The sequence below is a fragment of the Terrapene carolina genome, unplaced genomic scaffold (assembly GCF_002925995.2).
Source record: "Terrapene carolina triunguis isolate 2854851 unplaced genomic scaffold, T_m_triunguis-2.0 Scaffold199, whole genome shotgun sequence".
NCBI lineage: Eukaryota > Metazoa > Chordata > Testudines > Emydidae > Terrapene > Terrapene triunguis.
In genome coordinates, this window is record NW_020664550.1 from 1,991,347 (window position 1) to 2,015,546 (window position 24,200).

Sequence of the window (24,200 nt, forward strand, 5' to 3'; positions counted from 1 at the left end):
GCGGTTTGCAAATGGCAACTGAATAGGTGCAGTTTTCCAAGATATAGGAGCATCTTTAGACCCTTTTGGGGATCAATAATATGAGGTCTCCTGGGGAGTTTTCCTGAAAGGCGATTTGGGAGGCATCGTCTGATGTTGTGAATATCCCAGATCCTGAAATCCTTACTCAGGCACAACTCCCATTGGAGCCTGTCATGAGGAGGGACTTCTTCATCTGGCCTCATGTTAGGCACAAGCTGTATGTGTTTAAGATTTCTCTGCAGTGAAAGGGAGTACTAGGGATGGAAGAGACCAGCATCCGAAGCTCAGAGAAATGCTTTGCATTCTACTATGTTAAGAGCAAGCATCAGGGAGTTGAGAGCCTGATGAGTATTTCAAATTCTGGAGAATGATGCAGAAGGGAAGAAGATAAAGTAATTTCCTTAAATCAGTGCTGAGAATTGCAAATATTGCTTTGCCTACTAATTAAAGGTGTGGAAGCCTTACAGAGGGAACAGGTACTGTCCGGCAATCGAAGGGATTCTAAGTAGCATGTGAGTTCATCTCTAGAACAATGTTGTAAACAAAGTTGGATCACTGTCAAGAATCACAGACTGTTTAAATTCATACCAGACATTATGAAATGTTTGGGAAATAGATGCAAACAGTGTTCATTACTATCTGCCTATTGACACCACAAAAGCAATATTTAAAAAACAACAACCCAAAACCACGACAGGTGCCAGCTTTGAATTTCCAGGCCAGATAGAGCCCTGTAATTTTAAGAGACAACGAAATCTATTACACAGGAGTTACTGATCACAGATGATTCTACCCTTTTCATCCAAAAGCAGGTACATTTTTTTTTGACTGTTGCGCCATAGATTATCTATTAAAAGTATTCATTTTCCTCTCCTTAAGCATTTGTTCCCAATTTGGTTGGTCTTTCTCTATAGCCCTTAATCTCATGACAAGCTGCAGCCTTTACAGCTTCCTTTGGACTCCCAAATGAGCAGCCCTGTTAATTCAGAATGCATGGACCTGAACCCTCCATTGCAAGAAATGAAAGGAGAAGGTAATTGCATTTAGAAGAATGGCAAAACACACGATTCCAATGCATTCTTAGTGGCAAAGAGAATCCTTTGCATATTTCCCCCCATGAACAGGCTGGACAGTAGGTTTCAATACACTGCAGTTAATATTGCTTAAAGGGGCACTTTGAAAACCTGAGACCTGACAGGATCTCTAATGGCATAACAGCCCTGCAGTATCTCCACGCGGTCTGATGCTTACTGGTGATATACTCAACCACAAAGTCAGTTCCAGCAGAAAAATTGTGGCTCCAGGTGATGTTTGCCCAGTTACTGTTAGTGAAAGCTTTTACGTTCCATATGGATGATCCATTCGTGGCTGGTGGACAGGTTAGAACAGGAGTTAGTACTTTGGATTATACACACATGGATCTTAACCTCACATCTGGGTTTGACAAACTATTTCAAAGTTATTAAGAATTACAAAAGTTAAAGCCCCTTGCATTAGTTGGTGGATATGCCCTCCTAGCTAAGTATGCTACAATGCTTAAGGCATGTTTTATTCATTGGCAAATTCAGAACCTGGCATGTTCTTACTCTGAACCTTCAGCCTTATGGGTGAGTTTAAAATCAAGAGTGCATCACAGCTTGTGTATTTAGGTAACTCAGTTCTTAAATTCAGAGAGGCTCTGCCTTACACTATTGATAGACTAATGGCTGTATCATAACTACTATGGTCTAGCTAAAAGAGTGCCTAACCCAAGGTGAGAGAAGCACGCGCTCACTACCACAATCTAGAGGAGGGACTGGGAAAGAACATTTCCATGTTAATAGTCTACAAACTACATGTTGGATAATGCAATCAAGCTGTTCCTAGCAAAACCACAAGTGACTTTCAAGTTGAGCAATGTCAATATTACTTTGGAGAGTGAGTAAATACCTCTTTATGTTAAAGTAGAGCCAGTTACTGTAGCTTGCACCTGCAAAGTGACTTAGGGCTTGTCAGGGAAGTGAAAAAACACATTCTCCCCCCCACCCCCCGAGCGCAGCAAGTTTCAGCACTATAAAGCACCAGTGTAGACAGTGCACCTCCCAGCGCTGGGAGCTACACCCCTCGTGGAGGTGATTTTTTTAGAGCTCTCTCCCAGCGCTCTGCTGCAACCACACAAGCCACGTTAAAGCATTTCCCGTGGCAGTGCTTTAGCGTTGCCAGTGTAGACTAGCCAGGGCCGGCTCCGGGCACCAGCTTAACAAGCAGGTGCTTGGGGCGGCCAAGGGAGAGGGGCGGCACCTGCGGCAATTCGGGGGCGGCAGGTCCCTCACTCCCTCCCTTTCTGCTTGGGGTGGCAGAAATGCTGGAGCCGGCCCTGAGACTAGCCCTTAGCAAAAATTACATTGTGATGTTTACATGACACAGTTGCACAGACTTTGGTATAGCAAAGTAAATGCTAGTGATTTCTGACTCCGTTCCTGTACTCGGCAGAAAAAAACTCATTCTTAAAAAATGGAAGATTTTTCCATAATATAAATGGATTGCAAAAGGGCATCTCTTTATCTGATTCTTCAGGGCCTTGCAATCCCATTGGATGCACAATGTGCAGCCATGACAAATGGAGTAACTAGAGACTGCTGCAGGAACCCTACCCCAAGAAATCACAATCAAGGCCCCAAGTCTGTGAAGACTCCTACATGTTGTTAGCTTTATGTGTGTGGGTGTGTAGACCCATGGAAGTCAATGAGACTACTCATGTACATAAGTGTTTTTGCGACATTGGGGTTCAAGTGATATGCTGTCATAGCTGTTACAATGCTGCATAGTGTTGCTAACTCCCATCATTTTATCATTTATTGATTTTTTTTTTTTTTAAAGCCCAGCTGCTGTAGTCAGGTGATTGCAAGTGAGTTTCTTACCCTTCTTGTTGCCAAGAAAAGCTTGAAAACGTGCACTGAGTGCAGCCTAAAGGTTCCAAAACCAAAAAGGCAAACAAAAAAGATCCCCAAATTTATTATTTAAAAAAAATCCTCATGATTTGAGGTGGGGGGGGGGAGAGGAGTCTCACGCAAGATTTTTGAACGGTTGGGACTGACAATTTTGGGAGCATAGCAAGTAAAATTTGGGCTTTGGCCAAGGAATAAGAGGATGGAGTCTACTGAGAGAACAGTTTTTCAACATGTTCCTGTTTCAGAACACAGCAGTTTCTATTGATTGCTACATAGTGAGATAAACTCAACCAGAGCATCAGTAACCAGTGAGGTTATTGGGGCAGCATAGGAGAGGATAGTTAATGCTTCAAGGATCATTGTGTGGGTGTGTTCTTGTACTGACGGTGGAGCATACTGGGCCCCATTTGTCTTATTGAATGACTTCCCAGAAGCAGAAGAATGTTGTAAAAGGCTTAAATTTTTTTTTTTTAAATGTGAAGTTTCTGCATTTCACGCTGAGTTGGCGATAATGGCCCATTTTCACCATTTTTCACTTTAAAATGGTTTGCATTCTGAGCATACAGCTTAAAATGTTCTCCAGTTTTGAATTTCATAATTCAAAATTAATTTCAGCTGAAAATCGATTCACTTAAAACAAAACAAAACAAAAACTTGCAAAAATGCTGATTTGGTCATTTTGTGGATACCTAACACAAACCACATACTTTCAAAGCATGAGATGATGGCCCAGAATTTGTTTCCCTCCTCTTAAAAAAACGTTGCATTATTTTGTCACGACACTGATAATAAAATTAGTTGGGCTAACTGCATTAATACATGACCTCTCAGCTTATGTTTTGGTGCATGGTTTGAGATGAACACTGCTGATTTCTTTAGCTTGTTGTGTTGGTATGAGTCTTTTTCAGTGTCGCCTTTTCTGTATTGTGGTAGTACATACTGCTTCTGTGATACTGCCTATTTTCAATTACTGAGAACATTTCTCATGTAGTAATTTGTCTGAGACCTTTCTGGTAGCAGATCCTTTTATGCTGCTTAGTTGTGGAAATCCTGCGTAGCAACACTAGGCAGCCGAGTCTCTTTGGCCTGGTCTGCATGAGAAAGTTGCATCTCTTCAACTTAAATTGGGGTATAAATTGATCTGGTTAAACTAGTCCAAACCCCTTATGGATGTTCTTACTTCAGTTTGAGTAGCTTATTGCAGTTTAGCTTAAACCTGTTCCTAATCAATTTCAGCTCAACGGATATGTGGGTGAATAGACAGGGGTTTGCATTGGTTTAACATCTTGAGTTAAACTGGTGTAATTTTATCATGTAGACAAGGCATTTAGCTACTCTAGGAGCTAGAGAGAAGCATAGGTTCTGTCTGCATCTAGCAGCCCCAATAAAGAATCCTCTTTATTTTCATTACTAATCAGTGTGATGTTTTTCCTCTATGAAGAGGAACAACATACACATGTGATTCTTACCTGTACAGTTGTCTACAGGAGCTGAGTCTTAACTATGAACTATTTTGATTGTATTAGCTTCTGCCACAAGCTTAGTGCACTTTTTGGATTAGTGAATACAAATGATAATGTAGTGATTTATCCGTAAGTACCAGTCTATTTACCAGAGATGCAATTACTGTAACTTCTCTTTTAAAAAGCAACAGAGACCTCTCTCCATTTTCCCTGTCAATAGATTAAGGATATTTAGAATCCCTGTTACATTAGAGAGTCCATCCCCATGTAAATGCAGGATGTAGTCCTCCCAGCAGAGACACATGATAAATTGATCCTGGCCCAAAGATGGAATTTGTCTGCATCTTGCAATTTTAAATACTTCCCCAAATTTCCCATGGGCTATATATCTAGATTGTACTACAAAGAGAGTGGTAAGCATAAACCAAAAGAATCCCATGCACAATAACGGGTCTGCTACCTCAGTTGCTGTGCTTGACTTGAAGTGGAATTCTTTATTATTATAATAATAATAATAGAATCCCTTTTCTGAGATGGTAATAGAATATTTAATAATACTTTGTGACCTTCTGTATTGTCTTTCACCTAATTATTTCAAATGTTTTGCATTTGTTAATTAAAATCACACCACTCCTGGGAGCGTGATATTATCCCCATTGTAAAGATGGAGAAACTGAGGCACAGTGAGTTGGATTAGAACCCAAACGCCTGTAAACTAGTCCTGTGCTTTGACACCTATGTCCCATTTCCTCCGATTTCTTGCTAAGCCATCCCCAAAGCACTAAGAAGTCCCCCACTTGTTGGGTTAAATTCCATCCTTGGCTTGTCGTTTAAACCTGAGTATGGACATGAAATAGGTGAAAGGCCCAGCTACAGTTAGGTGGGTTAGAGGAAATAGGAAAGTGTAGTACCAAAGTCCTGCTTAGTGGTGGCTGTCGGAGCACTCTCCGTAGTGGTTGTAGTGCTGGCGACGGTTGTAGTGGTTGTGGCAGCTGTGGTGGTGGTTGTGGCGATGGTTGTAGTGCTGGTTAGACTGACTGTAGTTGTAGGCAACGAGGTTGCAGCTGGGAGAGGGAAATGTAAAAACTGCAGTTTTAGAAGAGGTTATATCCTTAACTCTTGCCACCCCCAAAGGCTAAACGCACGCAAGAGAGAGAAAGCAGAGTGGCGCGGCACGACACAGAGAGAAAAACAGGAGTTGGTGGGAGAGGGGGAACAAACCGAACCATCTGAAATGAGAAAATGAAGCTTAGTTTTCATTGTCTTTCCAAGTGCACATTTTTAGCGACAGTCATGCACTTCAGCGCCAGCAGAGGCGGGTGTGTGGGGGTGCCTGGAATCTCTTGGATAAAGGGACACGCAAAAAATTCCGTAGGTGAGTGAGAACAAACACGTGAAACGCAGCAGAAAGTGGGTGAGCTCAGGCCCCAAACAAATAGCCCCCAGTGTTGTTCTGGGCTGGCTGTTGGTTTTATTCCCTTTCCCATGCTTAACAACGTGCCTCTCTTTTCGGCTGCTCTGCCTTAAATCCCTACCACCACCTCTACCCCTTTTGGATTTAAACAGCAAGAACTGCCATCATAAGAAAGAAAGGAAAAAAAAAAAAAAAAAAAGTGACCTACTTATGTCCTCTTGGACAATGAACAGAAAGGCCAGTTTCTGCTCCCCACTTTACACCCAATGTAACTGAGAAGAGACGTTTGCTCAGAGCAGTCAAGTGCCCTTTAAATAAGATTTAACTCTTAACAAAATATAATAATCCAGTTTGTCACAGACTAGGCAAAGCAAAATTCAATTAGCGTAGCCCACCCCTGAACTAGACCAACAGCATTTCTGAGCTGACAGCATTCTGCCAGCAGACACTTTAACTGTTTCCATTCTAGCTCGTCTTAAAGATGCTGGAGCCTTTTGGGGCTGAAGAGGCATTTGTAGGACGGGGATGCAGCTTTCTGTTTTAATCTGGTGGGGGATGGCTTCAGCTTTCCCTCCCCTCACCTGCCTTTTCTATTTATTTATTTAAGATGAGGCTTGCATAGTCTAGGTTTTCTATAAACCCATTTTCCCCTCACTCCATCCAGATCCCCCTTATGCTGTATTTCAGGAGAGAAAAGGGGATCTAGACATATATAATGCACACACCCAGCAAGGAAGGATACACCTCTTTCTCTCCTAGACCCTCAATGGTTGTGATGCAAATCTAAAGAATACTGAACTCTATCGACTGATGGTCCAGTAGGTGGAGAGTGGTGTTTTTTTCTGTGCTTGACGCCACAGGCTGAGTTACGGTATTTAAGAAATCCTTTCACTTTTTGGATTTGTCTACACACTTTGGATAAATCAGGACCCTAATCCTCAAAAGATTTGAATGGGAGAATAGGAGCCAGTGCCTTTAGCTAGGTAGATGACAGTAGATGGTCCTTGTTAATAGGACTCACTGGGTGAAATCCTATGGCTTGTGTTGCGCAAGAGATCAGACAAGTTGATCACAATGGTCCCTTCTGGCCTTAAAATCTATTACAAAGGTAGATATGAGGGTTATTTTGCTATTTGGAGATGCTTGTCCAAATGCTTCTAGCTATGAATGAAGGTCAGGCCATGCGAAATATTTGCACCAGCACTGGATAACCTAACCCTCAAAGGGTTATTGCCTTTGGCTAAATTTGGATTTGGTCTAAAATTAAACAGCAATTGTCAGAATAATTCATCAAAAATTTGCTTTGCGATCCCTGTACTGAAGTATCCTAGGTTTTTATAAAATTCTGCTTTGCTTATTCTTGTGATTTGGTGACATGCAATGCCTCTCCTGGTTATGAGTGAGAATTAGTAGAGGACCTATTTTAAATATGACCTTTATCCAAATAAAACCAACTTTAGGGAAGGAGTCTAAAAAGACAGCCCAGAACAAAACCAGATCTTTGCCACTTCCTCGTTTTCACTTTACCTGGGTCTGCAGTTTGGCAGGTCTTGTACCCAAGTAGACCCCAACTGATTTCAGAGGGGCTCCCTGCCCGACTGCAGGACTAGGGCCTTATTTTGGTTCTTGAAAGAGATGCTTCTTTGCACATGACTCTGCTGCATTCCAGGGTCCCTCATTGCTTAAGAATCAGCATGTGCCTCAGTGGGCTTCCCAGAGACCCATAGAAGGGTTGTGTGCACATATTGTGTATCAGTTGGTTTCAAAGCAGCTAGACCCAAAGAGTCCCACCCACAAAATATTTGTAAAACCAGAACATTTCCGGTGGTCCAAAAATTAGACTCTTAGAGCTCAGAGATGGAATAGAACCGTTAAATCTCTCAGTGCATCTCCCTGCCAATTTCCCCTTACAGCTCGTCGCTGAATAAATACCAAACAGACATTGAAAATCCCAGTAACCCACTCAAACAGAAAATGAAACTGTTTACAGTATGCAAGCAAGACAGCATGGCTTCCCTTTTCACAATATCGTGTCAGCAACAGACCTTTAGCACTCAGATACAAACAGAACGACAGCCAGCGTCATGCACAAGCACAGCCATCAAAAGCCTCCTGCCACCCCCTTGTCAAAGGTTTGATTGATGTTGATGAAGAAGCAAGATGCCAAACAACATGTGAGACCATCCAGAGAAAATACAGTGTGTCAGAAACAGAGGTCAAGTCAAAGAACCACAGAACTTGCTTGGTGTGTATGAGACACAGAATAACAAAGACCTTTCTTATTTGATTAGGCCACCACAATACAAGTGCCTCTTTGAGAGGAGAGGACTGCTATCCTGCAGTTCTTCCTCTTAGCCAATTATAAGATCAGGGGTGTTTCTTATGCCCTGTGGCTATAAGGTACAAAAGCCTGAATTGGGCTGAGAAAAATTAACAGCACTATCCCTGCAGATTCCTTGCATTTTTCTGAAGCTCAAGAGAACAGTGTGGCTACTGGCAATATTAACTCAATTGTCCCTAAAAGGACAACCTTCTGAATACAGAGTTTTGAACACACCCAATGAAAACATCCAGAGTAGGAACCAATATTAGCTAATGAATGCTCACAACTTCCCTGTGAGGCACCCTTATCCCATTTTACTCAGGGGGAAATCAAGGCAGAAAGAAGTAATTTGCTCAAGGACAGAGGAGTCAGTGGCAAAGCTGGCATTAGAACTCGGAAGTTCCTGCCTCCCGGTCCTGCTTTCATACCACTAAAGTGTGCCTCCTGCTAAATTCTTAAAGGTCTATTTTGAACCCAATGCACTTCCAGGGATTTAGGGTCTGGTCCCCTCAATGCCCCTTTCTTGGTGCTTGGGTTACTGACCTTGTACGAATGGCTAACACTGTATTACGCTGGCTGGTGTGTGTTTATTTACTAATCCTCACGTTAGGCTATGATCCTCATGTATTTAAAAAACAAACAGGTGGAGTGCAGTTATTAGAGTGCTCCTGCTGCTGGAGGTGTCCTTCACATGCCAGGGTGATGGTCTAGTTAATAACAGTCTGAGCTGTGCCTCTCAGCTTCGGCCGACAGTGATGACATGAAGTATTTGCCCCAAATCCGTGATAGCTCCATTGGAAACAATACCCCAGGGTAGCGCCATCACCTTGCATCAGGATAATGCAGTATGCAACTGCCATAAAAGTCAGTGAGAGAGATTCGGGGGGTGTTTGCAGTGCTTACAAAAATGAATCATCATGTCAAGCCTGTGGCAGACTAGGGACAGGTAAATGCAGGATGCTTTGATCCTGAAACCCCATAACTCAAAGGGGCCCCAGATGGAGCTGTGAGAAAGAAGCAGGCTATCAGGCAGCAACCCCATGCTGCACCACTAAGATCAAAAGTGAGAGGAAGGCGAGAATCCAGCTGGAGGAGCTGGGAAGGAGAGCACATCCCCATGTTTGGGGGATTTAGCCTTAATCCGCCCGTGATAGGACCAACGATACAAAGCGAACACCTCATTTGGTTTTTAATATGAAATGAATCTTAAAGAATAGCTCAGCTGGTAATTTGGGAGGGAGGGGGAAAGGGGACATTTTCTGTCCTTTGAATTCTAGCCCTTAATGAGGGCTGACTCCAGACTGAAGGAGGATAAAGGGTGACTTTGACAGAGAATCAGAGCTTCTCTGAATATCAGGAACATTAAAGACACTGTCAGGTGATGGGCAGACAGGGAGTGAGTCTGAAATGAGTGGCAAGGGGGCATTAAAAGCTACACTCAAGTATTAAACCTTTACAAGTGTCAGGCTCTTGGGGATCACAAAACGCTTTAACACTTTAACTAATCCTGTCCTGATTGAGAATATATCATTGTACCCAGTTGGCAGATATGTAAACGGAGCCACAGGGAAATTAAGAGTCCAGGGGTGGGATTTTTAGAAGCACCTAATTGATGTAGGAGCACAAGTCCCATTAACTTTCAAGGACCTTCCAATAGGACCCGTGTTCTTAAGTCACACAGGTGCTTTTGAAAACTCTACTATACATTTTAGCCAGCACAAAATTATGAAACTTGGCAGCTTACCTTATTTAGCCACCTATGTATGGTCCCAATTTGCAGGCTCAGTCAAGGATTTTAGCTACTAAGGCCAACAATTTCAAGTGGAGCCTCTGATGTTCAATGCCCAATGGGAGACACTTTAGGTCTGGCTTTCAAAGTGCTGAGCATCGACTGCTCAGGTTAATGGGAACTGCAGGTGCTCTGAAATCAGAGGCCACTTCTGAAAAGTTTGCTTTGTAAGCTACTTAAATGGCAGGGCAAAATTGCACCCACCAAATCTGGAAGCCAACGTATGAAAATCTAGTGCTGATTCGCCCAAGTTCACACAGCAAATCAGGAATAAAACACAGGAGTCCCTCTAGTCCCCCATTTCCATTCCCCTTGCTCTAAACCATTAGACAACTCACTCTCCCTAAAACATGGGATTAATAAGCTGTAAACCAGCCTTGCAAAGTCACCTCACCGTCAACTCATCTGAGGACAAACTAGGTTCTGATCCAAATAGACCCTGAGTTTTGTGACCCAGGCTCTTTCTCTCTAAAGCCGTGCACTGCCACTTCCCTCTATGGATACTAAAGATATGGTTAGAGGATGGAGTCCCAGGGGTGTGGCACAGTTGCTCAAGTGAAATAGATGGAAAATGCAGCAGACACACTGGCTGCTAGAGTTAATAGGCTAATTAATCCAAAGTAAACGAGAGAGAGAGAGACCGGTACATAATGGTTTCTTCATGGCACGCTGGCTCCACTTATGCTCTTTGTTGGAACCTGCATACGCTAATAAACCCACCACTGTTTGCTCCCAGGATTATTCAGATCATCAGCAGGGATGGATCCTTGACAGGAGCCTGCACCCCACGTGACAAACCCATGTGAGGAGAAAGTTTGTCATTAGGCAGATGGGCCGTGTTCTGTGCTACAATCACCACACGAGAGTGGGTTTTATTTACGACTCCCCCACTCTTTGCCTCCTTTTGTGCTCCAGCACTAGGCTAGAGATTCATGGCTCCCTCCAACTCCACTGTGAATTCAAGTCATTTGAAAGCTGGGGGTGCAGTTCTGCATGTGCGGTGAAATATGACAAAACAATGCACACCCATATTGCTCTTTAATTATTTAGGGAAGCTTTTAATGTGCTGTTAGGCTGTAATAACTGCTTTATCCCTGAGCATGTATATAGCATCAGTAGGCTTAGAGGGAGTTCATGAATTTTTTATGAATTTGGATGGATAGCCAAATGTATTGCCAAGAGATTTTTCTTTCCTTGGGATTTTTTTTTTTGCAATAGGAGGAAATTGTACAAAGAAAAAGAATTATACTAATTTGTTCCAAATGTAATAACACTAGGAGATTCAGAAGGACAATCAAGTGATGGGTTTGCATATTAGATTGCCAGATTGAATGGACTGCAAAAAAAGAGAAGTCAGCAGTTCTCCACAAGTGCTACATTTCTGTCAATGTCGAGTGTTAATGATGGAGTTCTCCCCAACCCCGCTCCTTTTATGGAGGAGAAAAAGGAGAAACCAACAAATATCAGCATTGAGCCATTTAAAATATAATCCTTCCAAGCCTGGTAAAAGCTTCCAGTTCGAATCTGTACAATGTACAGACTGTGTTATATGGAGGAACAAAAATTATTTATGGTCCCAATCTTGTACGACTGAAGCTTTGCTATTGACAATAGTGCTACAGAATCCAGCTCTATGTGACCTATCAAATATTTCCTTCCTTCATTGGGTAAATGAGCCCCTTTGGGTTTTATAACGTAAATCCTTTCCTTTTGCTTTGCCCATCTCTAGATTTGGCTTGGTAATGAAATGTAAACCTCACAAAGTGAAATTTTTGGGTTTTGGTTTGATTTCATCAAATTTGTCTGATTTCCCATACACACTCACAACAAACATGAAAACTGGTGTGTTGGTCATCCCCCTCCCCCAATCCCACCCCAAAAGGACCATTTTTGAGTGAAAACAGCTTGAGATTAGTAGTAGTTAAAGACAAATTTCACTGTAACAGAGCACCTAAGGGACCTGCAAAATCCAGGTCGCTGAGCAGAGAGATGAGTCTTTAGAAGAAGGTCAAACAAAATTATACTAGAAACCTGTACTCGTTAGGAAGATAATGAGCCTTCTAGGTCAAATGCAATTTAAATCAGGTGACTCCAACAATCTACTCCTTGCTAGCATGGAACTACTAATCGTACACTGGCGCAAGGTGGAGTGAAATTTTTAACTGATACAAAGGCAGGGATTTGTTCTAGTCAATCTTATGTATCACTACTAGTTACATTAGACTAAGGGACAAGTGGTCCCATTACAGACCAGTATATCACAAACTGTTACAGGAAGAAACAAATACTGTTTGCCATTGAAAAGCCAGGAATGCAGTCTACAAGGAATCTGAGCTTAACAAGCACATCATTTCAATTACTAACATTTCTCCTCATTTCAGTTCAAACATAATCTTAGTGGCCATTTATTGCTTATATTGGTAGAATACAACCCAAACTCTGTCAGTCCCTTTGGTCAGTGAGAGCTTGGAACACACTATTCAAATGGCAAGGCATTCCATCTAACTTCAGCAGTTTGAGAAATATGAACTGCTAAAATCACGATGAAACTGCTGGATGCAATAAGAAGAAAGATGTGATTTAAAGATTCAGCAGGGTCCACCAAAGCTAGAAACGTTGGCCCTGGCCCAGACAGGAATTTTAGATCCCTGTGAACTCTGTTAAACTAGGGTTAAAATGAGATGTTCCCTGTTTCATTGGTGCTGTGAAACTATATGGGAAAAGTTACGTATGTTTTATATTCAGTTCTTCAAAGCAGACCAATCTGGTACCCTTTGTTTTAGGAAGTGACAATACAGTAAAAGAAAGAAAGGGAAGTAAGTGTAAGAGAGGGAAGTTTGCAAAATAATATTGATTAAACAAACACTGCTGTAACAAAATAGAGGGGGGAGGGGGACATCTGTGAAGTAGAAAAGCAGAACCTAAAATACACCATTTTGTGACTGAAAACAGGCCCTGTGTTTGCAGTCATCACACAGGCAAATCTCCCATTGAAATCCCATTTCCTTACAAGGAAAACCAAATGCCCCTATCCACTCCTTAGTGCTGTGTCCACGAAGATAAAGCATGGCTTCTTACAGATCCCTTTAGTGCATGCAAAAATGGGTGCTGTCATCTCAGATCAATAGCTCTTCATTGGCACAGGGCATTTGAGATGCATTTGCTGGCAGACATGATCCCATGTGCTGCTCAGCTGAATCGCCCAGGCTTGATCAGCCTGGCTGCAACAGCTTCTGCAAAACTCTGCTGAAAATGCCCTGCGCTGAAAAAGCCATTTCTCTGAAAGTTGCACGCCAGTGATGCTGTTGCATTGAAAACCCCTCGTTTGTACCACCAAAAAAAAAAAAAAAGTTTCAGAAGTTATGCTTTGGCGTTTGCTATGTTGACACATTTTGGGTAGTTGGGGATTTAGGTTTCCCAGAAAGCAGGCAGAGACTCCCTTTCAAAAGAACATGGTTTCTCTGTATCTCAGTGTTACGGAAATATGCAGTAGAGGCAAAGCCAGCAAATAGCCTAACATGCAAACATGCATAGCTGCTGCACAAACATTATTATTAACCCTTTCAATGGAAGCCTGGGAAAGAGAGAACTATATAGCTGCTGGCCATTGGAGAAATACAGTGTGTCGTATACATTGCAGTGTTCGCATGTAGAACTTTGGCTGCGCCAAGCATACCCGCAAGTAACGCACCCCTGTATTTCTAGAAGGGAGTAACAGCTGCCAAAGAGTTGTACAGGAATTTTCAGTGTGTAGTGCCATTGTTTGTGTAAAATGCTGCATAAAGAAAGGTGAATACACCCTCAGTACCTGGGGGTGTGTTTATATATGATACTACTGAGCATTGTCACATGCATTCTAAGGATAAACATTAATTAAGCTGCACGTAACACCCTCAGGCAGTATGAATGCAACGTATTGTCCCCATTGGACAGAATGGAGGATGGAGATGCAGAAAGGTGAAGCAGTTGGTGCAGAGTTGGGACTACAACCCTGGTTGTCCCACTGCCGTGCTCTAATGACAAGACTGCACACTCTTTTCTCTGTGTTGGGCCCTTCTGCAGCAAAAGCAGGATTAAGTGGGTTTCATTTAGTTTTCTGATGTTAGATCTTGCAGACCATTAACAGGGGTTGAGTACTGTGCAGAGATACATTGATGCTTGCAACCTTAATTGTAGTACTATAATATTTTCTTCTCTCTGCCTGTGGTGCTTTGTTCTCCACACCAGTGTTTCTTACAGCCAATTTATCCTCTGATAGCTTAGTTTGCTCATTGAAAGGGTTAACATAGTGCATGCTTAAGTGCCAGCACACCCTAGAGACAGCCCTTGACTGTGCATTGCCCCATGCCTGTTACCTCCTCCTCCAGTTGGTACGGTACCTGGGGTTGGAGTGGCTTCAGAGTGCAGCGCCAGGTATAGGGAGGGGAATACAAGGACAGCAGAGAAGAGAGGGGAAGAGAAAACAAAGGAATATATAAAACCACAGCACATTAGTGAGACTGGTGATCAGTCATACACAGAGTCACCAAAGGTTTTAAGAGAGAAAGAAAATGCATTAGCTGCCCCCCAGCAATCACCTTTGTGTGCATAATAACTATAGCTATTTGCATAGGACAAAGAGAAGGAAGATTCCCTTTGAGTCAGAGATGAATCGTCATTCCCAGTTAAACACACCCCATCTCGCCAGCAAATGGATGCTAATGGTCAGGTTCTGTCCTGGTGTGCGGCTTTGATTAAGTAAAGCATTCAAGCATGTGCTTACATCTCATTCAAGGGAGGACAAAACTGGACCCTCCACATTCAGCTTGCTGTAAAACCCAACTTCAGGGCGTATTACGTACATACTGTGAAACTGACCCAAGCTGTTGTAATCAATGAATCAAACAGAACTGTGTTTAATTTTACCCTCGTGGTTGAATGCAGCCTGACAGAAATGGAAGCAACATCTCGATACGTTTATTTATGATTGAGTCTAGTATCCATCTCTGAAGACAGAACTAAAGCAGTTGATTTCAAGGGTTGGTTTTCTGAACCTTCTTCCATTGAGTTCCAAGTTCTTTTTACGGGGTCTATAGCAGGTATGTAAAAAATCAAACCAAACTCATTTAAAGCTGCTAAACAACGTTCTGCTTACTGAGGTTACATACCATTCATTAATAAAATCCTGCCCAACCTAGCCTTGTGTTAGATACATACCAGTTCTCATGTTCTAGGGCCAAATCCTGCTCGCCTTACTCATGCGGCTTCAGTGAGACTGCATAAGTAAGTGAGATGAGCAGATCTCTCCCTTACTCTTTGCTTTCACTAATGGATAATGGATTGGTTGAGCTGTCAAAGCCCACTCTCAATGAGTGCCATTGTCTGCCTTTACCAAGGAAAGGGAAACTTGCCTTTTTTGGGCTGACAATTCACGGCCTGTATTTACAGCTGAGATAGTTATTTCTCATTCTGAGTAATGGAAAGGAAATGCAGTGCATCTCAGCTAGCACTGTGGGATAGCTGTGGGCAAACACCACAGATCTGTTAGGAAAGTATAACTATCAGGGACCCAGCAAAGTGAATAACAAGCGTATGTGGAACAAACAAACTTATGGGATGTTGTTATCCATATCCAGTACCTGTCCTCTAAGCAGGGCATTCATGGAAGCCACTGCGTCAGAAAAATACAGTGTATGGCAGGGACCCATGCCACTGAACGTCAGTTTTGCCAATATTACAATACTGGGTAACAGTTCTGGAGCCTGTCTGCTTAAAGACACGTAGAAAGCCTTTCATTTTTACTGTATTTTCAATAGGATACTTTTCCCACCCACCACAATTAAGGAGGAAAAAGAAAAGCAAACACCCATTAAATAAAATCGGAAGTTTAATTGAATTGTATGTCTGTTAGCAAATGCTATAGAAGGGAAAGAGCCAGCTTTGTCTGTCTTCCATCCCTAAGGGCTCCTGACCTTTCACTCCATTTGATCGATGTCTCACAATGGGCGTTTTATCCTATTATGAATCTGAGAGTTGTGGCTGTTTCCTTCTGCGGGTCGTCTGTTGATTGCTGGGGTGATGGGAAAGTGGCACCATGCCTCCCCCAGCCTGTCTCTGCAGTGGCTCTTAGGGTTTTGTGGACTGGAGAATGCATTTGTTTTATAACTCTCCTTGCACCAATAAAAACAATTTAAGATTGGCAGAAAATATATGGGCACTGTTGTGTGATGCTTAGCACAGGGGAGTTGCTAGGGTGAAATAGCTACTGTTGGTGCTGTGATTTGAACATTCCAAAGACCTAAAAACATAATACAGTTGGGGGTTTATATTCAGAAAGCGCTTTATCCAGATAAGCATGGGGCCTAACCTAACGTGGGTTAGGATAGCTCACCACAATAAATGAAATCCCTGTTGGACGAGGGATATTGATAAAGGGTTGTTAAGCAGCATGGTTTTGGTGGAAAAAACGGTTACTAGCCTTTCCGTAACTGTTGTTCTTCGCAACGTGTTCCATATGTCCATTCCAATGTAGGTGTGTGAACACCCCAAGCATAGTCACCAGAAATTTTTCCCTCAGTGGTACCCGTCGGGTTGGCTCTAGCGCCCTCTGGTGCAGTGCGCTCATGGCACTGGTATAAAGGTCCCAGCTGATCTCGCGCCCCCTCAGTTCCTTCTTTCTGGCCAACTCGAAAAAAGGGCAGGAGGGTGGGTCTTGGAATGGATATGTGCAACATGTCTCGAAGAACAACAGTTATGGAAGGGTTAGTAACCCTTCTTTCTTCTTTGAGTGATTGCATATGTCCATTCCAATGTAGGTGACTTCCAAGCAGTTGTATAGGTGGTGGACTCGCAGTTCACAGACATCCTGACTGCAACATAGCTCGAGCGAAACTGGCATCATCTCCGGCCTTTTGAATGATGGTGTCATGAGTAGAAAATGTATGCACTGATGTCCAAGTCACTGCTCTGCAGATGTCCTCCATAGGGACATGGACCAGGAACACCGCTGATTATGCTTGTGCCCTTGTGGAGTCAGGATAGCTTGTGGTGGAACATCTGCCTGCTCGTAGCATGTGCGAATGCACAGTGTGATCCAGGATGAGATCCTCTGAGTCGAGATGGGGAGGCCTTTCATCCTGTCAGCTACCACTATGAAGAGTTGGGTGGATCTACGGAATGGTTTGGTCGTCTCTATGTAGAATGCTTGGGCACTTCTGAGGTCCAGAGGGTGGAGATGTTGCTCCTCCCTGTTCATGTGTGGTTTCAGGTAGAAAACCGGCAAGAGGATTGACTGATTACTGTGAAACTGCAAAACCACCTTCAGGAGGAAGGCACGGTGAGGGTGCAGCTGCACCTTATCCTTAAAGAAGATTGTGTATGGGGGTTCTGATGTAAGAGTGCGGATGTCCGAGACCCTTCTTGGCTGAAGTATTAGTCACCAGAAAGGCCACCTTCTGGGAAAGGTATGACAGGTGGCACATTGTGAGCGGTTCAAACGGAGGGTCTGGAAGTTTTGATAGGACCAGGCTTAGTTCCCATGGAGGGACTGGCTCTCGTATTTGTGGGTAAAATCTTTCTAGGCCCTTGAGGAAATGAAGAGAACCTCTCATGTAAGAAAACGGAACGGTTATCCAGCGGGGGATGGAATGCTGAAATCGTTGTGAGGTGTACCTTAATCGATGAAATCGCTAACCCCTATTGTTTCAGGTGTAACAAGTACTCAAGCATGGCCTGTAATGATGACTGCATGGGTAAGAAACCGTGTTGGGAAGCCAAATGGAGAACCGCTTCCATTTGGAGAGGTATGTAGCCCTGGGAGAGGGCTTCTTGTTACCTAACAGGACCTAGCAGACCTGTTCCGAGCAGGCCAGCTCTATGGTATTTAGCCATGTAGCTTCCACGCTGTCAGGTGGAGGGCGCTGAAGTTCGGGTGAAGCAGTCAACTGTGGTCCTGGAATATCAGGTTGGGGAGTACAGGGAGCAGCATCGGAGTTGCTAAGGAAAGGCATATCAGCATGGCGAACCAGTGCTGACGGGGCCAGGCTGAGGCTATGAGACTGACCCACCTCCTGTCCAGCTTGATTTTCAGCAGAACCTTGTGCATGAGCGGGATAGGAGGGAAAGTGTAGAACAGGTGCCCTGTCCACAGGAGCAAGAAGGCATCCGTAAGTGAACCCTGGGCTGTGACCTTGCAGGGAGCAAAATTAGTGACGCTTTCTGTTGAGTCTGGTCGCAAATAGGTATATGGGGGAGTCCTACACCGCTGGAAAATATCCCTCACGATGTCTGGGCAAGGGAGCCACTCATGGTGATTGGAGAAAGATCTGCTGAGGTGATCTGCCAGCTTGTTCTGCGCTCCCGGAAGACGAGGAGCCTCAAGCTGGATTGAGTGGACTATGCAAAACTCCCATAAGCAAATTGCTTCCTGACACGGGGGGAAGGGTGAGCTCTTCCCTGTCTGTCGAGATTGAGCATGGCTGCAGTGTTATCCATGAGCACTAGTATGCTCCTGCCTGCAATGTGAGGTGACTGCTCTGAGCTCTCTGACGCTGATGCTTTTCCAGGGACCATTGGCCTGAGGTCATAAGTAGCCCCACGTGAGCTCCTCAGCCTAGCTCTGATGCATCCGAGATCAGGGATAACGAAGGTTGGGGCTGGGCGAAGGGAATGCCTGTGCAATCAGAGGATCCAGCCACTGATTGAGGGAAACAAGGATTGGGGAACACATGTGAGAACCGAGTCTAGATGGTGGTGATTCGGCAAGTACGCTGAGGCCAGCCAAGCCTGAATGCGCCTGAGGTGTAGTCTGGCATGCTGCACCACGTACGTGCATGAGGCCATGTGACCTAAAAGCCTGAGACAGAAATGGGCTGTCATAATGAGGTGGACCTTGACGTGCGCTACTAGTCACGCGATTGCCTGAAACCAGCATTCTGGGAGGGAGGCCATGGCCTGGGCGAAGTCAAACATCGCTATGATAAACTCTATCTTCAGCACTGGAGTGAGGATAGATTTCTGCTTGTTCATTAGCAGACGCAGGGCCTGGAAAGTTGACTGAAATGAGGTGGATACTGGACTTTACCTGAACCTTGGACTGACCTGACTAGCCAGTCATCCAGATACGAGAAGACTTGTGCTTCCTGTCTTCTCAGGAAGGTCACCACTACCGCCATGCACTTTGCAAACACCTGTGGGGCCGCCAACAGGCCGAATGGATGAACCATGAATTGGTTAGTGGGCCTGGCTGATGACAAATCTGAGAAACCTTCTGTGGACTTGGAAAATCGAAACGTGAAAATAGGCATCTCTTAAATCAAGGGCAACGTACTAGGATCCAGAGAGGGGATAATGGAAGCCAGAGAAGAGTACCAGCCAACCGCCGACTCTGACGAGCCTTCCTCCGGGATCCATGGAGGTGCACTTCCCACCAGTGCTGGAGATGGGTGCTGGGGCGGGGAAGCTTGCGCCAGGACCAGCAAGGACGGTTTCCCTCTAGGTGGTACCGCGGAGCCCGGAACCGGATAGCAGCTGGAGGTTACCCATTCCCTCCTGCCCACCGGCACCAAGGCTGCCAACTCTTGTACAGCTGGCAATGGTGGTACCGAGAGCACCAGCAGCTCTCTGGCCCAGCAAATGCCTCGGCTTGAAGCCTGGTGACAAAGGCATGCCTCAGCACTGGGGACAGGCCAAAACTGCACTAAGTTACGGAGAAGCGCCAACAAAACTAATAACTGTTTACACTCTATGTACAGTATGAAGAAAAATGGAGAAAAAATGAAGACCACTGAGAAAAGCTTGCTGCAGCAAGGAGAGTAGTTCCAGTGATCATCACCGCGTTCAGAAAGAACTGATGGGGTGCAGGGTTAGCCTGGCCCTTTCTACCTACACTATGGAGCACCAGAGCCAACAAGTCACCACTGAGAGAGAGATTTCCATCAACCGTGCTTGGGGTGTGCGCACACCTATATTAGAATGAACATGTGCAATCACTCGAAGAAGAACTATACTTAACATCTGTATCTGAAGATGGTTGTTGCTAGACTGGGTCAAGCTGTAGCATGCAGTAGGCCTTGCAAAGAACACAGGATGCCAATTATTGGGCACAGTTGTTGACTACACTTTCTCTTTCTAGGCTGGCAATAGCTCAGTCCAAGAGTGCCAACCCACCTTGTTTCTCTGTCAACAGAACCCTACCCAGAGTTATACAGTAGTGAGCTATTCTACTTCAGAGTTTGGGCACCTTAAAAGTAAGAGAGGCTGTTCCCCATGTTCTACATACTGGCATAGTCTCAGAAATGCACTTTGTAACTGCAAGGAAGATACAAAGCTATTTCAGAGGAATTCCAAGACCCGGGCAAATGCTGTTCGATAGTTCCCTCTGGTGGCTATCTGAAGTGTACACTCTCTTCCAGGAAAAAGAGAGAGCTCAGCTCAGTAGAAGCACCTCTGTGGATCAATGGCACAGTTCCTTTGGGGGATGGATTAAGTGGACTCTCCCACCCCAAATTTAAACCCTGTCAGCTCTGATTCTAACCACTAGACAACAGCGCTGTGTCCCTTTGATTGTCTTCCTAGTTATACTGATAAACTAGATCTCCTGACACTGGCTGGGTCAAAGTTTTCTCCTCTTTGCTGTACCCTCCTCGGGCAAATGCCAAAATACTTGTATGTTGTAGCTTTTGAAGGTCAATTATAAATATCCTGGTATAAACCCCACTGTTAATGACTAAACACACAGCGATCACCAAAACCCATTAATTAACTTGGATCTTTTCCTCACTCCCTTCATTTCTTTTGCCAGATTGAGTGCAAAGCCCCAACAGCCTCTTCTTCCTGTCTTTGGGCTAGTAGCTAGGGACCAACATTCCCAATATACCCTGACAGCGTACCAGGTCGGGCAATGAAATCCAGTGGAGGTGCTGCTTCTCGTTAGATCTAGCAGCTTGTCAAACTGCAGGGATTCCCTAGCAGCCTGCCAATGGTTAGATCACCCAGCTACATTTTTGTATCCCACTCATACGTCCTCACTGGATCACTCTGGCCCATTGTCTCCCAGGCATAACATCGACACAGCAGTATTGTTCAAAGAGGTTTTTCAATGTAAATACCATTTCTGGAATCTGCACTGAACATTTCTGTGATGAACTCCATGTGGAGCTACAGTAAAAGGGTCATAGAAATGTAGGGCTGGAGGGGATCTCAAGAGGTCATTTAATCCAGCCTCCCACACTGAGGCAGGACCAAGTAAAATTGGTTCTAGACCATCCCTGATGGGAATTTTGTCTGACCCGGTCTTTAAACTTTCCAGTGCCAGGGATTCCACTACTCCCCTAGGTAACCCTTTCCCGTGCTTAATTATCTTTGTAGTTAAAAAGTTTTCTTAATATCTGACCTAAATCTTCTTTAAGGTGGAAAAGGCCTACTAGAGAGTCTCTCACTCTGCATACGCTGTTTCCCCATAGAGGATATATGTAAGTGATACTACACAGCACGTGAAGGGGCAGGCAGAGTGCCATCAGGAAGACAGAGTTTACTGCTGTGAATACAGCAAGCATCTCTCTGTAGTTGTAAAAGAGAGAAACCCTCCTGCTTCAGGGCATAAGACAACCACTAACTGCCTGGGGTCAGGAAGAAACTTCCCATAAGGGCAGGTTATTGTTTCATAATTGTCCTCTCTGAGGGGTCTTGCACTTTCCTCTGAAGCATCAGATGCTGGCCATTGTTGGAGATAAGATACTGAGCTAGATGGACCATTATTCTGATGCACTATGGCAGTCCCTAAGTGCCTCAATTTGGAAAAGCAGTCACTACATTTGCCTATCTAACTAGGTACTCATATGGCCCTCATTAATGTAGTATCTGAGCACTTCACAATCATGAATGGATTTGATCTGCACAACATCCTTAACAGTGCTATCCCCATTTTACAGATGGGTAACTGAGGCACAGAGTAGAACTTTCTTGCTTAGGGACTATTGGCTCTGCTTATGTCATGGTGAGAAAGTTACCTGTTCCCTTAGTAAAACCACATTCTGTATGTGATTTTCAGTGTAGTCTGTAGTTTTGGAAGACATGCATAATGCTCCTTGTGTGTTAACTCCTCTGGGAGCATGTATCCCACCCCCAAAGTCACAGCAACGCTGTCCTCCACCTACCTTCATTCAGTGGGGCTGGCGACTCTTCCACAATGGATTCTCCATCTCCCACCTGTGTCCTAGCACGCAGGAAGAATCTATAGCGCGATATGGGGTCTGTCCTCTGGAGCGTAAACCTTGTTTGGTTGGGGGAGAAGGTCTCTACCAGCGTTCTGCCCGTTTTGGTTCCATTAACTGGGGAGAAAGGCAAGCTGTGTAGGCTTCAGCTTTGTTTCAGACACATGCTATGTTACACATTTCATCTCCTCCCACCCTAGAAAATCAGCTGACGGTCCAATATGCTTCTTTCTATTGACTATGCTCAACAGAAAGATTTGTGGAGATGCAACAAAACCTGTCTGAGAGAGCAACAGCAGCCAGCTGCCTCCTAGGGGGATGTGCATTGAGTAATGGTGCAGCTGAACTGTACTGGCTAGCATAGGTGCTGGAACTAGGGTGCAGCGGGCGCTGCTGCACCCTCTGGCTTGAAGTGGTTTCCACTATATCCAGGGTTTACAGTTCGGTTCAATGGCTCTCAACCCTCCACCCCCCCTCCCCCACTATACAAATTTTTCCAGCACCCCTGCAGGCTAGAGATGAGATTCACACCCATGCAGAGGGCTGGTACGTGTCCTGCTTAAGCTCTCACAATAAGACTTTTGTGTTGTGCACAGCCCTGATATTTGGCCATCTGCATTGCGCTGAATTCCATACTGTTTGGGGATATTGTGGGGGCAGTTTCACTCTTTCTGCAAAAGCAGCAAAGAGTCCTGTGGCACCTTATAGACTAACAGACGTATTGGAGCATCCGACGAAGTGGGTATTCACCCACAAAAGCTTATGCTCCAATACGTCTGTTAGTCTATAAGGTGCCACAGGACTCTTTGCTGCTTTTACAGATCCAGACTAACACGGCTACCCCTCTGATACTTGACTCTTTCTGCAGTAATCTTCCAGGGGGGTGTGAGTGTGTGTATGAGTGAGAGAGAGAGAGAGAATCTGCTGTACCAATTTCACTGTATTTAGACTTTGCTTGCAATTTATTATTGCAGTCTGGGGCTAAACCTTATTTCTCCCCCTATGGCCAAGTCCTGGGAGATGCTGAGCACCCGCAACCCCTACCGGCTTACACTGAAATGGTGCAGGCACTCAGCACTGCAGCAGGACTTGTCGCCTTCAGAAATAGCAAATGTTTTACCTTGTCATGGAAGTCTCTAATTCTTTAAAGGCTACTCTTGTGCCGTCATATTTTGGAAAATACCTTTTAGCACCTGGGAGGAGGAACTCTTTCTGGGTTTGGCGCTGAATAACCTACTCACCCAAGAGAACACTTGATGAGTTAAAAATCACTGATCAGTTGAGAAAAACAAACAGGTGTGGAACGTACAGGCTTGGTATCTAAGGTTGTATCCAGTGAGAATTCCATTGGGATGTTCAGGGTGGCCCCATTCCAAAGTGATGGTTTCCAGGTTAGGCTGTCGGATTCTGAAATACCTGGGGACACTGGGTACTTGGGAGGAGGATGGGGCCAGGATGGAGAAGGAAAGAAAAGACAACATACCTTACAACATGGTACATGTTGCAGAGTGGCTGACATAATAAAGATACACACACAAAGCTCAGATGCTGATGGAACAAAAACTGCATTAAAAACCATGCACCAGCACTGGGGGTTTCATAAGCACATTAAAACTCAGAACAATTCTGCATGTGAATCCAACACTGGATGCAACAGAATCATGTCTATTCATTAACTGAGATGCGTGTACTGCAGTTTGATAATTCTCTGCTCATGGGAACCAGACCAGTGCAGTGTGCATATCATACCTACTGTCAGAAGGGACTGTCAGCTAGTCTGACCTCCTGCAAATTGCAGACAACAGAACCTCACCTACCCACCTCTTCCTGTAATAGACCCATAACTTCTCGCCAAGTGACTGAAGTCCTCAAATCATGGTATAAAGACTTCAAGTTAGAGTGACTCCACCATTTCCACTAGTTTAAACCTGCAAGGGGCTCGGGTCCCATGCTGTGAAAAACCCCAGGCTCTCTGGAAATCTGAGCTGGGGGGAAATTGCTTCTCGACCCTAAATGTGGTGATCAATTAGACCCTGAGAATGTGGACAAGACCCACCAGCTAGGCACCT

General features: G+C 44.4%; 1 protein-coding gene across 1 annotated transcript in view; it reads right to left on the minus strand.

The window, feature by feature from the left end:
- Positions 1 to 24,200, minus strand: part of LOC112118404 (neurofascin) — a 100,699-nt gene that overhangs the window by 18,736 nt on the left and 57,763 nt on the right. The window contains exons 22-26 of the mRNA XM_024216694.3: positions 23,441 to 23,563; positions 22,075 to 22,248; positions 14,320 to 14,334; positions 5,326 to 5,478; positions 1,273 to 1,389 (exon numbers count right to left, since the gene is read on the minus strand). Coding sequence (XP_024072462.2) covers positions 1,273 to 1,389; positions 5,326 to 5,478; positions 14,320 to 14,334; positions 22,075 to 22,248; positions 23,441 to 23,563 — 582 coding nt within the window. The remainder of the gene's footprint in view (positions 1 to 1,272; positions 1,390 to 5,325; positions 5,479 to 14,319; positions 14,335 to 22,074; positions 22,249 to 23,440; positions 23,564 to 24,200) is intronic.